This window comes from Ptychodera flava, chromosome 19 (genome assembly GCF_041260155.1).
Source record: "Ptychodera flava strain L36383 chromosome 19, AS_Pfla_20210202, whole genome shotgun sequence".
Classification (NCBI taxonomy): Eukaryota; Metazoa; Hemichordata; class Enteropneusta; family Ptychoderidae; genus Ptychodera; species Ptychodera flava.
In genome coordinates, this window is record NC_091946.1 from 17661514 (window position 1) to 17674689 (window position 13176).

Below are 13176 nucleotides of genomic sequence, written 5' to 3' on the forward strand. Positions count from 1 at the left end.
TCGAATTATTTGTCAGACTCAGATACAATCCAAGAGAAACAAATTACAAACTTTTAATCATTACATACATTTTATGCTGTTTACTGTTTTGTTTACAAGTTTATACAACACAAGTTTATACAACACTCTTTTAACAGTAAATATTTCAGTGTTAATCATCTGCCACTACAACACTACAAAACATAAACACCTGGGATTTAATGCCAGATATATTGCCTTATCCCCTGATAGAGATACAGATCATTCTAATCTATCAAGCTTTTCATCATAAATATATAGACTTCAATTAAAAATTAGCAAAAGTGGGTAATTTATTAACAGACATAAAATTTCTATCTAAACTCATAAATAACCCATTTGTCCTTCACACGACTGACCATCATGACGAGAGGCCACCAAACTAAGGCAGCAGATACAATTAATTTTTGTCTTAGAATCATGAAAACAAACCTGAAAAAACATACAAAATTCAAATTAAAAACTTTCAACAAACTATAAGTGTGTAAAAGTGCCATAATTCAGATTCACTATTTAAAGGGGTAGTAGCTGTAACTTGATTTTTTTTTACTGTTTTTGAGTTGTACACAAATGGCAAATTCTAATTCTATACTCCCCTAAGCATGTTGAAACACCCAATATTTCTGGACGTTTCACTCTACAAGTAGATTACAAAAGTAGAAAGGAAAGTCACCATAAATTTTGATATTTTTTCCATGGTTGCTCTGGTAAACAAATACAATTTCTTCTTTTCCCTAGCATATGATGAAATGCTACTTGCTATTAAAGGCTAGAATGTACCTAAGGAACAGATATTCCGACTCTTACATTTTCACAATATTCTTTTGGCCTTCCAATTGTGGGAATTAATTTTGAAGCTCGTGAAGTAAATAAAGTTTTTGCCAACTTAATTTTGTGAAAGTCAGGAATTTGTTTTTCCCTCCATAGCTAACACAGGAATGGTCATTGGTGGCCCTTTTGAATTTTAAATATCGATAATATTTGGTAATTTGTTTCTCTAGTATCAAAATTTGCACACTGACCCCAAATTGTTATTCTTGATTTGAAAAGAGAGTGGTTGAAAGTTTGCTAGAGAGAAGTTTGAGCAAAAGTTGAAGACTTTCATTTTTGAAGCCCAAACTACCTTAACCTTTAACATGCACAATGTAAATGTGTATGAAATTAAATGTTACTATTGACAACTGAATTCTAGTCTGGAATGAAACTCTCAGTGTCATTATAACACTGAACAATACACAATATAGGAGTGCTGACAAGTTGAAAACTTGGGATTTTGACATTATTTTGTGAACAGAATACCTGAAGAAACAGTACTTATTTTGCAACATCAAAAATATGATGGCAAATGCATGAAGAGTTTTACATGTGCAGCTAATGGAGTTACTTTTTCATAATTTTCATCCTCTGTTGGTTATCGCACAGTTGTAAAATTGATAATTAATAATAGGGCCCCTGTATAATTTCCATGCATTTATCCTGCATTGTTGCAATGTTGTCATAAAACTTTATGAAGTGTAAATAATATCAACTAAATATTGCATAAATTATGTTAAGTACATGATGTAGCTCAATGGCCATTTATAATAACTGCATGCGCACGACAATGCTTTGGTAGGTGAGCAGTTAGAGTTTCCATTTCAGTGCATTAAAAGAGTAGTACGACTACCTATAGTCTTTCAATCATTGTGATCACCAACAAAGAAAATAAAAAAGAACAATAAAATTACCTTTTTACACAATTTTTTAAAAAAAATGGCTATTTTCAGAATATTACTTGACCCAGGTTGACACACTGCATTTTTTTTTTTTTGCCATTCTATCTGACGACAACATCAAACAGATTTACAGTGACACAGCTCAATTAGCAGAGACACTCAATGCATTCTAAACAGGATTATGTCTGGCACCATGTGGCCCGTGAGGAGATGTGAGCTCATCAACAAAAAATAAAAATTTTGCTACGAATAACCTGAAGGCTACGGAAATTTAATTTTTTGGATGTATGCAATACAAAGGGAACAGAGAGAGTCTTGTTTTGCTGATAAAAAACGAAATAATCAAATAGTCTGATTTGTGTGAAAAATTTGCATCAAAAAGGATGTCTGCATGTCTGGTAATAATGACGATGATGTTAGATGACTGTTATTTTCATAGAAACCAGTGTAGAAGTCTGGATCAAGCAAACGTATTCAACTCGGTTGGATATTCACATTAACACTTCATTTTGGCCTCATTTATAGCGAGTACAGTCAACTAAACGTAATTTATGTGATTCACTCTCCAGGCACACTAGAATTTCCAAAAACTAGCCTACAATTTACTTCTTGAGCCTCAACTTTTACCTTTTCCACAGCATTTTTACCCAGAACCTTGAATTTTTACAGAAAAAAGTAGATGTCCCAACGGGTGAAATCATCCAGATTATGACAAAGCCCTGGACAGAAGCGTTCCATGATGGAAATCTTAGGAAAATTAAGATTAATCACCACAAAGCAAAGTCACTTGTCAGAGAGATGTAAATTTTCTGTGAAAAATGATGCAGTTTGACAGCATTGAAACAAAGACTTATCTAGACCAAACAATATCACCTTAGCATCACCTTCCTTGCTTTCCCCCCAATCATTAAAACATAAACAAACATATACCGGTATATCTAATAATGCTACTGGTACTTAACAACAAACCAAAAATTAGACAAATTGTCATTCTGACCAAATTTCCTCTCTTTTTTACGAGAAATACAAAAAAGCAATGGAAAAATAATGTGAATGACAAATAAAATCAAAAAATATCTTGAAAGCGATCATTTGAAGATAATACAAAATGAAAGCAATGCTATACTTTTAAATCTCTCCCCAACACAAATGCATGGAGATCTACGTATTGCCACTGCCCTATATATAGATGTCTGTATTGATATCAATTTCTGGTACATCAATTGTTAACGACCGAATGTACTTGATATTCTAACTGTCGATTTTTTCCCACCTTCAGAACAATCAATAAAACACCAACAACCTACCTTAATCGCGGAAATCCTGACCGAATCAAACAAGTCCAAAACCAGACATCTCAGATGTTGGAAATTTCAACGTAAACTCCCCTAGAAATATGTCACGAAATTTGTCACGCTAGACCTGATATGACTCATCTGAGCATGCTCAGTGGAAGCCTGCCACCTTCCTCCGCTGCAAAGTGTCTCATTCTGAAGTGGCCTTGTTTGCAATGTACAATGCAACACTCCTCATTTCATTCAATCTCCCTTTCTGCATTCACAGCAGGGGGAATTTCCTTTGCCATGAAATCCACTGCAAAACCAATTACTGCACTGTATAATTAATATCGACACAAAATAGCTAAATATCCACACAAAGCAGCTTCATCAAACAGGTTATTGAGTGTACTTTCCATACCTTTGCATCTGACATTACTTAAAATATTTTCATCCCTAATTACTACTTTAAACTTGCAATTAAATTTCTGTAATAGCTGTATTTGTAGCAGGAAAGTGCCTGTAATATTTTCAATGTGGCAGTATATCATTTCATCCCCCATGTACAGTAAAAGTGTCAGCTTCTGAGCCAGGTTGCTGCTTCACTACAGTTTGACTTGATCAGATTTTCTGTGGTGAAGTCGGACCACTCAACTAGTAAATGGGGGTGTAAGGCAAACGTCACTATATCACACTTGCTGTTATAGCATGCTTTCATCCCTGTTGGTTTATTGATCTTGCCAAAATTGGGCAAGAATAGGTTTGGACCAACTTGCAAATATGGACAGTTGATATGATACTCTGTGCCACCTTGTATAAACATTATTTTCATTTTCTTTCCATTTTTTTCCTTTGAAAATTTTCAAAAATAAGACCTTCCATATAACAGAAAGCTTCCTTTGTGACCGTCTGTCACCCAGTGTCGTTCAGGTCAAAGGAGACAATATTTCAAATTTTCAAATGATCAAAAGCTACTTTTGTTCTCAAAATGCATGCAAGTACACAATTAGCACCTGTACTATCATTCACAAAAAAATTACAGAAAGTAGTGACAACTTTTCTTCAACTTGTGCAATAGAAACATATTATGGCAGTCTGAACCAATTTCCAACCAATTTCCTCCACTTCGATAGACAGATTTAATTTCCGAATAGGAGTCATTGCCGATCAATCTGAAAAGAACATTTTGCTGGACCTTGTTCCTCCCTACAATACAAATGGAATGACCCACTCAAATTCAGGGAGACATTGAAAAGCATACTGCAAATGTACGGCAGGTGACACATCTTTGTTACGGAGGCATAATTGCTTGTTGTGAAAGGCACAAAGAACCGGTTCATCTGACCTGGAATGCTCTAGGTATCACTGTTATCAAACAACAATTTTCACACACTGTAACGTATTCAGATCTCTCTGGAAAATTAACCAAAAAACAATTAAATATCAAATAAACATGCAGCATATGGTGGCACTGTTTGGCTGTACTCTGCTTGGTTACAAACACCATACTGTCCTGTGTTTGAACTACGTAAAACCGATGCGTAAATTGTAATATGATACCTCTAAGAATATACAGAAATAATTTCTGAGTCAGCTTTCAGCTAGCATTATGTGGGTATATGCTTTTAACGGATCAAGTAAAGGAACTTTGACGCTTAGCACCAGTGACACGTACATGTAGCACCAGAAAACAGTAAATATTAGTAGAAAATTACGGATGTTTTATTACATATTTAATTTTACAGCTGGGTGTCTTTTCCTTGACATCTGTTCAGTATTTCTGATATTCAAACTTCCCATTTGAATTAACATAAAGTTTATATTCAGGAAGAAAATAACATGTGCCTGTTTTTCTGATGTATTTTTGGATACAAATATACAATTAAAAGATTGACAGGTGTTTATAACCTTCAATTAGAGCTAGTACTGAGAGAATATTATGTTTAAAATAAGCATTCGTTGATAATTACGTTCTACTTGTTACTGTGTTGGCTGTGGGGAACAATATGGACAGGTCTCGACTACTCTCAGAAATCTTATGCTTGCAACCACTAATTAGAGCTACGCCGTATCATAACAATTTTTCAAGCACTCTTTTGAAGACTTTCTACAGTCAGACAACGAATCAGAGCTCTGACATGGATTGTGAGTGATTGAAGAATTTTCCCAGGCAGTGACTCACTACAAACACTAATTTGTACACACACAGTACTCACAATGATGCCAGTTTGATTTCATAATTCTACAAAATAGACGCAAATTGATATAAAAGGAGGGTCACTTATAATCAGGTAATATTTTATTCGCTGATGCACCTATACAAGTGAAACACATTTATTGATTCCTGGATTTCACAGCTCCGAGAAATATATTGCTGGTCAATTTTTACGGGATTGAAAAGTCAGGGAAAATGTGTGATATGTGGAAAGATGTCTGACATATGATATAAATAATTGAGTGATACAATGCTAAAACACGTAGCAAAGAGACTAACACTGCCAGGGTACCTGTTCAAGAGGTTGTTCATGAAGCCTTGATGTGGTGAGAATGACTGTGCAACTAGATTTGTAAATGCAAAGACATGTATCGGTATATACATACAGCATACGGCATTACATTGTGTGTAATCACTGTAAGTTGGGTTACACAGCAACAAAGGTAAAAATTAAAAACATACAAGTATTTATACGTATACATGTACGTATACACACATATATATATATATAATATATTATATATATATATATATATATATATATATATATACATATTATATATATATATATATAATATATATAATATATATATATATATATATATATATGCTGAATGCCATGTAACATTCAGTAGTGCATCTTTACAGAATTAGACACTTTCAAAAAATTGATTACAGAAGTCTTTAAGGTTCAACAAATAGCACACATGGCAAGTCAGGTTTTTGTTGTACTTTCCATAAATGTTATGGTTTTATTATAGAATCATGTGAATAGAATGAATGTTGTGTGTGTGCTCTATAAATACAATACAGGAAATACGGTACTGCCTCAGACATGAATTATTCATAAATAAAAGCTAGGTTACTGCTCTTCAAGATTAATTTTTCTCTAATTGGGATCCTAATGTTGCGTACACTGAGTTTCCTATGAGGGACTATATTTGCTTGTCACAAAAACTAATTAACGTAAAAGGGATAAGATTGCAGTAAATTAAGAGATTTCAAATTAGGATATAGGTACACATAGTCAATACCGGTAGTTTGGGAATGCTGACAGTTCTGCTCTTCTACTGTATGATTACTTTTGTACGGTACACAAGGGATACATCAGTGAAATATCTGCTGCCCTTTGACCTTGTTCACCCTAATGCAGTAGTGAAAGGGTAAACATAAACAATGCAGCACTGCTAGCTTGGTGTGACAAACAGACAGAATGGAGACTCTCTCAAGAAATGAATACCACAAGATTCACTTCATGTATTCAAACACAGATTTCTCTTTATTGTTGCAAAAAAATCCGCCTTTTCACATTTACTTTATCAAGCTACCGGTATGTGTTGAGTACTGATGCCACAGTGTCAACTTAAATACACTGGTTTAAACCAAGATTCAAACACTTTTTATTTCAAGGAACTGTATGTGTTTTCAATCAATTACAGTTACATTGCTTATATTCTGTGAAGGATTTTTCCATCAGCACACTACTGCGTGGTCACTTCAGTTAAGCTGCCTGTGCATGTTCCTTATACAGGACTGTAGAACACTAACTCCATGAATACAATTTACTGATAAACACAGTTTTATTCTGAAAATATATTGACCTTAACTTGTAATACTCAACACTTCATCTTTCAGCACATATGAAGACTTGCACCTTCGGTACTCAATTATACCGGTACTTATTAAAAAAAGAATGCGAGGACAAAGAAACACTATCACATGCACTTTACACTCTGAACTTGGAACAAACTGTAAAGGAGAAAAATAGAGATACCTCTTAAAATGTACTTGTAAATGTTCATCCAACACTGTAATTCTTACTGGGCATGGCACAAGAGGCGCACTACGATTAATTGCGTTTATCATGCATTTTCAATTGCTGTGCTATTGTTGTGATATTAGCTTTCTTTTGATGCTGACACTGTATTTGTCGGTCTTGTCAGTCTTTTCACCCTTCACCACTGTGTCTCAGTGCTCTATACATGAAAATAAATGAAAAGTTACAGATAAATACTGTAATACCTCCTATCAAGATCATTCGACCCTTTCACCCCGTTTCCCTTCAGGAGGTCCAACTTTACCATGGAAAACAGTGGAATTGGTTCAAACCACTGTGGTGAAGGGTTAAAAACCTGATCATACTTATAATTATCATCATTATTAAATCAATGACCAGAATATATTTCAGGATCTGTGGTGAATCTACAGTTGTTTAACACATATCACAATGCCTTTGTTTTCCGGTGGCATGTCTCGAAACGGCCTGTGACCACGGCTTTCAAAAGTGGTGTAGGGCTCTACGTCACCTATCTGTGCAAAGCCTGGAGCCTTGGCGAAGATGTGCTGCGAAACTGGACCAGTCAGCTTGGTGTAGACCATCTTGGCACCTTTTGACTTTCCCAGCTCCACACTGTCGTGCAGAAGCTGTTTTAATATGCCATGGCCGTGATAGCCATCACTGACCCCGACCATGAACAGCTCCATGCACTTCTCGCCTGAGGCAAATATAGTTTTGACTTTGTCCAGCTGAAAGATTCGCTCTTGCACACGTGCGAGTATGTCCGTAATTGGCTGAAGAGGTTCAAGTATCTCTGCTGATTCATCAAAATCGGCTTTTTCATTGGGCGAGGAGATGAGGAAAGAGGCCTGGAAACCAATCACTCTGTTCAGTTTGGTGTCTATGGCAACTGTCGATATGTCATCACGGAGGGAGCGATCTACAACCACTGTATTGAAGTGAACGAGTGCCTTGAGTGGTGACTGGAGATAATTGGTCATCGGTTCGTGATTCAGGAACGTACTGGTCAACAACTCAATAGCTTCACTTTCCTGTGATTTCTGAAATTTTCCAAATTCTAGGCTGATACCATTCGACTCATACCTGGACAATGAAACAGTTGAACAAAGAGATTACATGTAGAATAGCATTGTCACATTGCAATGTACGCATCATGCTCCATCCACCATAACAATTTTAGATATTTCTGTTGGTTCAGCTTCACCAGGTGTATTACAGTAATAAACGACTCCTACTGATACTTCCCCCATCAACAGGCCCCTCAACATGTATATTTATACTACATCCCAACAGATGACAATCAGCAGACCCCTGAACATGTACCGGTATACTTCTCATTTTTGTCTATGTCTGATAATGGATAGGTTCCAGGTATATTTCTGTCAAGATTATCCTGTTCAGTGTGGTTGATTTTCTTGATTGGAACAGAAGTCACTGACAGTAAAATACCAGACATTTATCTGACACTATCTGAAGTGTTGCTAGATTTTTTATTAAACACCTATTGTAATATCCTATGAACTTTGAATCGTATAATAGTTATGAAATGTTCTATGCATGGGCATGAATGCGTGTATTCTGTTTTCATCAGTATATGCAAAGTACAAGTAGTACAATTTTGTAGAAATTTAGATCTGACATGATAAAGCCCTTCTTTGAGAGTGCGAATTTTACAAAAAGTATCTGAGCATTTTCTCTTTTAGAGACAAAAGGAGTAAAACACCGGTGAGAGGGTTATGATCATGTATATGGTTTTGAGCTCCATGCATGGCATAATGGACTCAATCATGGTAAATTCAATATGATAAGTAAATGTCAAACATTCAAAATGACCATATACACGAATTGAGAAAACTATAGTAACTCTATATTATTAGGAAAATATACCACTCATAAATTCATCCTGTGCTGAACTGCAACAAAAGCTTTCATTGGTTTGAATGACCATGAAGGAAATGCCTGAAATTCAGTCCAGGCAGCATTTGTGTCAAATTTCAATTAGATCAAGTGTTTTCTCTAAGACATGCAACTGCATAAATCCCCCTACCTAATCAAACACCCCTTCAAATGACTATGATTACCTAAATTTGCATAATTTATTAAAGTCCCTCTCAATCAGAACCAAATCTCCCCGAAAATTTCATCGAGCGACATTCCTCTCTGGTGAGAGAAACTGGACAAAACACTGGATCCATATTCCATCTTTGAAGTCACATGTTACCTCAGTTCTTACCTCTAGCAAAACTTTGAAGCCTGATGGTTAAGTTCTTTGTTGGGAATGAACTAAAATTTATGATAACAAAGGTCACAAAAACTGCAGCATCAGTGGATCTTTCAAGTGTTCATCAATGCTTTGTTTTAATGAACGGAATTACATCACACTATTCTTTCTATAATGTGAAATTAGCACTAACACCGAACTGACCAAATTATGAGGAAAACATCAGCCTTTAGCCAGAATGCATTGAGAAAGTCTTCAAATCTTTTGTACTGAGCAATGACAGCTGGGTGTGATGCATGAGGCGGAGGCAGAGATAATCCCAAGGGCTCCAGATGTTCTGGACAAGATGATCGGAACAACAGTACATGTAAATCCTACCTTTGGCTTCCGCTCACGAGTCGACGTTGCAAAACAGCGTTTGAAAAATGCTGTCTTGTGTTTTTTAAGATCAGCGCTGATGCAGATTTTGTGAGATGATGTGACTGTTGCCGTAACAACGCCAGCATGATGGCTGATATCTGGTATCCTGTAAAACTGGAAACAGGAATAAAAGGAAAATGTGATTTGCTGTACCAGTACTTGAGCAATGAAGAGTGACCCTATGCCATCCCTCTGGGCATATGAAATTGTGAAGAACTACAGAATAAAATAGATTCTGATGATATGTAACTGGATTAAGGGGGCTGTTACCTGATCAGTCTCCTCCAGGATTATGCAAATTAGGTGACCTTTGACCTTCTGTACACCAGTGATGTACTAAAGAGATGCAACAGAAATTGACACTGAAATGCTGTTTGTCTTTGTCTATTACTTTTAAATATTGATGAACAAAAAGTTGATTTTGTCAGCCACTTTTCATATCTGGTGAAACTCGAAGGTAAAAGATGCAAAGTTAAACTCTTACAATTAAATTACATTATTGATATTTTTTGGCTATTTTTTGACACCGTCTGCTTTCAAACCATCAGATTGTACACTTTTTGTTTGTTTTTATCATTTTACAGTTTGATCTTTCATGTTGCTGGCAGACATATATCCTATCCAGGATTTGTTAATGAATAAATTTACCCATCCATAAAAAGATATATACTGTATGTTTGCATTGGGATTTGCTCTATGCAGTAATTGCAGTTCAGATAGTATCCACAACATTTAAAAGTGAAGACAACATCTTACTATGTTTGCTTCAAAACTGTACAATCTGGATACAATGCTCTTGAAATGAAATTCAGCATTGTGGTCAATATTGAATGTCAAAATTGAATTTCTGTAACCAAAAGTATCATTTTCAAGGAAAACAAATAAAATAATTAATAAGATTATGGTCTGTGCATCATAAACACAGTATCACAATGCAATGGATCAAAAAATTCAAAATGTTACAATATAAATTCAAATGTTCAATATAAATACTGGTCTCACTGATCTTACTTGACAGTAAAATTTTACATGGTGAATTTTTTCAGGTCCTTGTTTAAAGAATCATGACAAACTTTGGACAAACAAAGTAAATTTTCATCAACCCCATGTTTTCAAATAAAGACAAAACTGGTCAAACCACACTGAAAATCAACATTTAAAAGCAGTCCAAGCTGTTTATTGTTTCCCTTCTACTTCTTCTCTCTTGATGTAATTGTCAAATGCACAATGGAACAGATAAGGAGACCTTATACCGTAGTCAATGATATTGAAATTTTGATCCAAATTTTCAGCTCAGTTGTCACACATATCATGGAACTAATCGTGACTAATTGATAATTCCTGACTGCTATGACAAATTTTTGTTTTTGTTTTCATTTTATTCTCACATTTTCTCCTTGTTGTGATATTTTTGGAGCAAAGTTTGGTTTTATTCAATCATTTATGAATGGCAAAATGGAAACATTAAATTTTTAATATTTTCAAAACAAACCAACAAATGAGCGCTCATCTCTCAAAAGCACCTGCAAATGTCAACATTCAACATTGAAGGTTTATAAACACTAAAATTATAGAAGATAACCTCTAAAGAAATATTGATATTCAGCAAATGGGATGTTGACGAAGACATTTACCAGACACATCCCAAGAATGGAGTTATTTACAAGATATGAAGATGGGTTTGATGCCTGACAATTATGAGAGTACGACATCAGATGTAGAACATTTTAAATTCTAATTTTAAATTTTGATTTCTTTGTTTCAGTGTCATCACGGAAAATTAACCAAAACGAAATTGCACTGTACATTTTGACTAGCAATGTGTAGCTTTGAACAGACATTCATATCCAATTATTTTTGAGTTTTCACGGTAGAAATATGAGTGAAATAACAAATACTAGCTTTCTTCGTTGACGAAATTTCAGGCGTGACACAAAAATGACAAAATCAAACAATCTTACTTACGTGGTCTGTTCAAAACAACCAGGAGAAAGATGAAACCTTCCAATCTTCTCTGCAACAGCGGTTTTTCTAGACTGTCTGCCTGGCAGCTACACGGTGGCTTTTAAGTCAGTACAAGCTTTCTTCAGCGTCAGCGCAGGGATTTTTGAGGCTTCACAACGACAACATTCTGATTGGTTCATGGATGTCAGTACGGGTCAATCTCATGCAAAAGTGATAGTGCAACCCTAGTTGTGTATGCATCTGATGCACCACGGATTTGTCTGAAAAGTTTATTGCTCCTGCTAAACTCCGCACGGACCATTTTCCATTTGACTTCACAGATTAATGGCAGCTTCAGTGTAACTTTTTTCAAGGAGAGGGAGACATTCCCCACTTGTGAGAGAAAACCTCAAGAAAACACTGCCCAAGACGCATCAGAGCAGCAAGTACAAAGAATACAAAATAATTTGACTTGCTAAAATCATAGACAGATTTTTTTTACTCTCTCTGCGAAAATAGATTCACATGAAACTGCAGTCCTCAATCTCTTGTTCTCTCATTAGTGCTCATTGAAATTGACTATTTCTGTGCTGTTAGTCCTGTGGTTTCCCTTTGAAAGTTGTGTCCAGTTAATCACTTTGCTCAGAGATCATGCTGATAACAAATCTACCCCTTTAACATATCACTTAGACTTGCTCCAAGGCTGTGCGCATATAAATATATAAACAGAATGAATTGGAGGAATAACCTTTAGCAGACTGTCGCATAAGTGGTAGGTGGTCAGATAGATCATGGTGTGAACGTGTTGCTTGGCCAGTCTGTAACTGCTGCCGAGAAAAGCCAAGCGACTGGGGCCAGTCTACCGGTACATACAAGTATATGGTACTTTTGATGCAGACATCAGCATGAAGCTATCTCCAAAGGAATCATTGTTATTATTTAAAAGTACTGCAGTATTCGGTAGTAGAAACTCAAAATTCTTGTAATCAAGACCAAACTAATAGCCCAGAATTTGAAAGTATCAGTAATATATTTGACTACTCCTTTTGAAGTGAACCTCACTTTGAAACCATGTTATTGAGTATAAAGAGATAAAAAAGCTATATTCACTCAAACCTACATTGTACAGGGAATGTCGAAGGTGTAACATACAATTAAAATATGATTGTGCATTATCCCTTACAGAAAGTTAATCAGCTTATTAAATTAAAGGCTCTTTAAAAGTCAAGGTTCTGCAAAATTGAAATTCTCATAAACAAAAAAATAGTAATCGCTCACCAATAGAGGGAGTTCTGCCAGCAGCCCTGTTGCACATAGTTGTGACTTTGACCCAAAAGCATGTTTTTCACCATCTTCCTCTAATGTATTTCACTCAATCATTCTTAATCATGTCTCTCTACACAGTGGTGGAAAACAAAATACTAAAAGATTGGATGTTTTACTGTCTCATTATTTTTAGGAAAATTTATTACTGAGTAGCCTAGCAACATTGAAACTAGAGAAATTAAACACCTCACTAGCACTGTAGAGGATATTTTGTGTGAACCAAGTACCTAATATTTGTCTCT

The 13176-nt window shown here is 35.4% G+C and overlaps 2 protein-coding genes across 13 annotated transcripts in view; both read right to left on the minus strand.

Annotated features, from left to right (window-relative positions):
• LOC139118760 (guanine nucleotide exchange factor DBS-like) overlaps nt 1-13176 on the minus strand; it is an 82977-nt gene that overhangs the window by 49825 nt on the left and 19976 nt on the right. For 2 of the 11 annotated variants that reach the window (XM_070682208.1, XM_070682206.1), the window contains exon 1: nt 3041-3162. The exons of 7 other annotated variants lie outside the window; for them this stretch is intronic. The gene's annotated coding sequence lies outside the window, so the exon portion shown is untranslated. Of the gene's footprint in view, nt 1-3040; nt 3163-13176 lie in introns of those variants that run through there. 2 more of the 11 variants (XM_070682204.1, XM_070682201.1) reach the window with 1 other exon arrangement.
• LOC139118254 (uncharacterized) lies at nt 5955-11746 on the minus strand. Of its 2 annotated transcripts, XM_070681530.1 has the most exons (3): nt 11630-11746; nt 9623-9778; nt 5955-8106 (listed from the first exon to the last, which is right to left on the minus strand). In XM_070681530.1, the coding sequence occupies exons 2-3, from the start codon at nt 9748-9750 to the stop codon at nt 7428-7430; spliced, it is 807 nt and encodes a 268-aa protein (XP_070537631.1). In that variant the 5' UTR covers nt 9751-9778; nt 11630-11746; the 3' UTR covers nt 5955-7427. The 2 variants fall into 2 exon arrangements, with proteins under 2 accessions (XP_070537631.1, XP_070537632.1); XM_070681531.1 differs by lacking the exon at nt 11630-11746 and having other exon boundaries at nt 7311-8106; nt 9623-9866.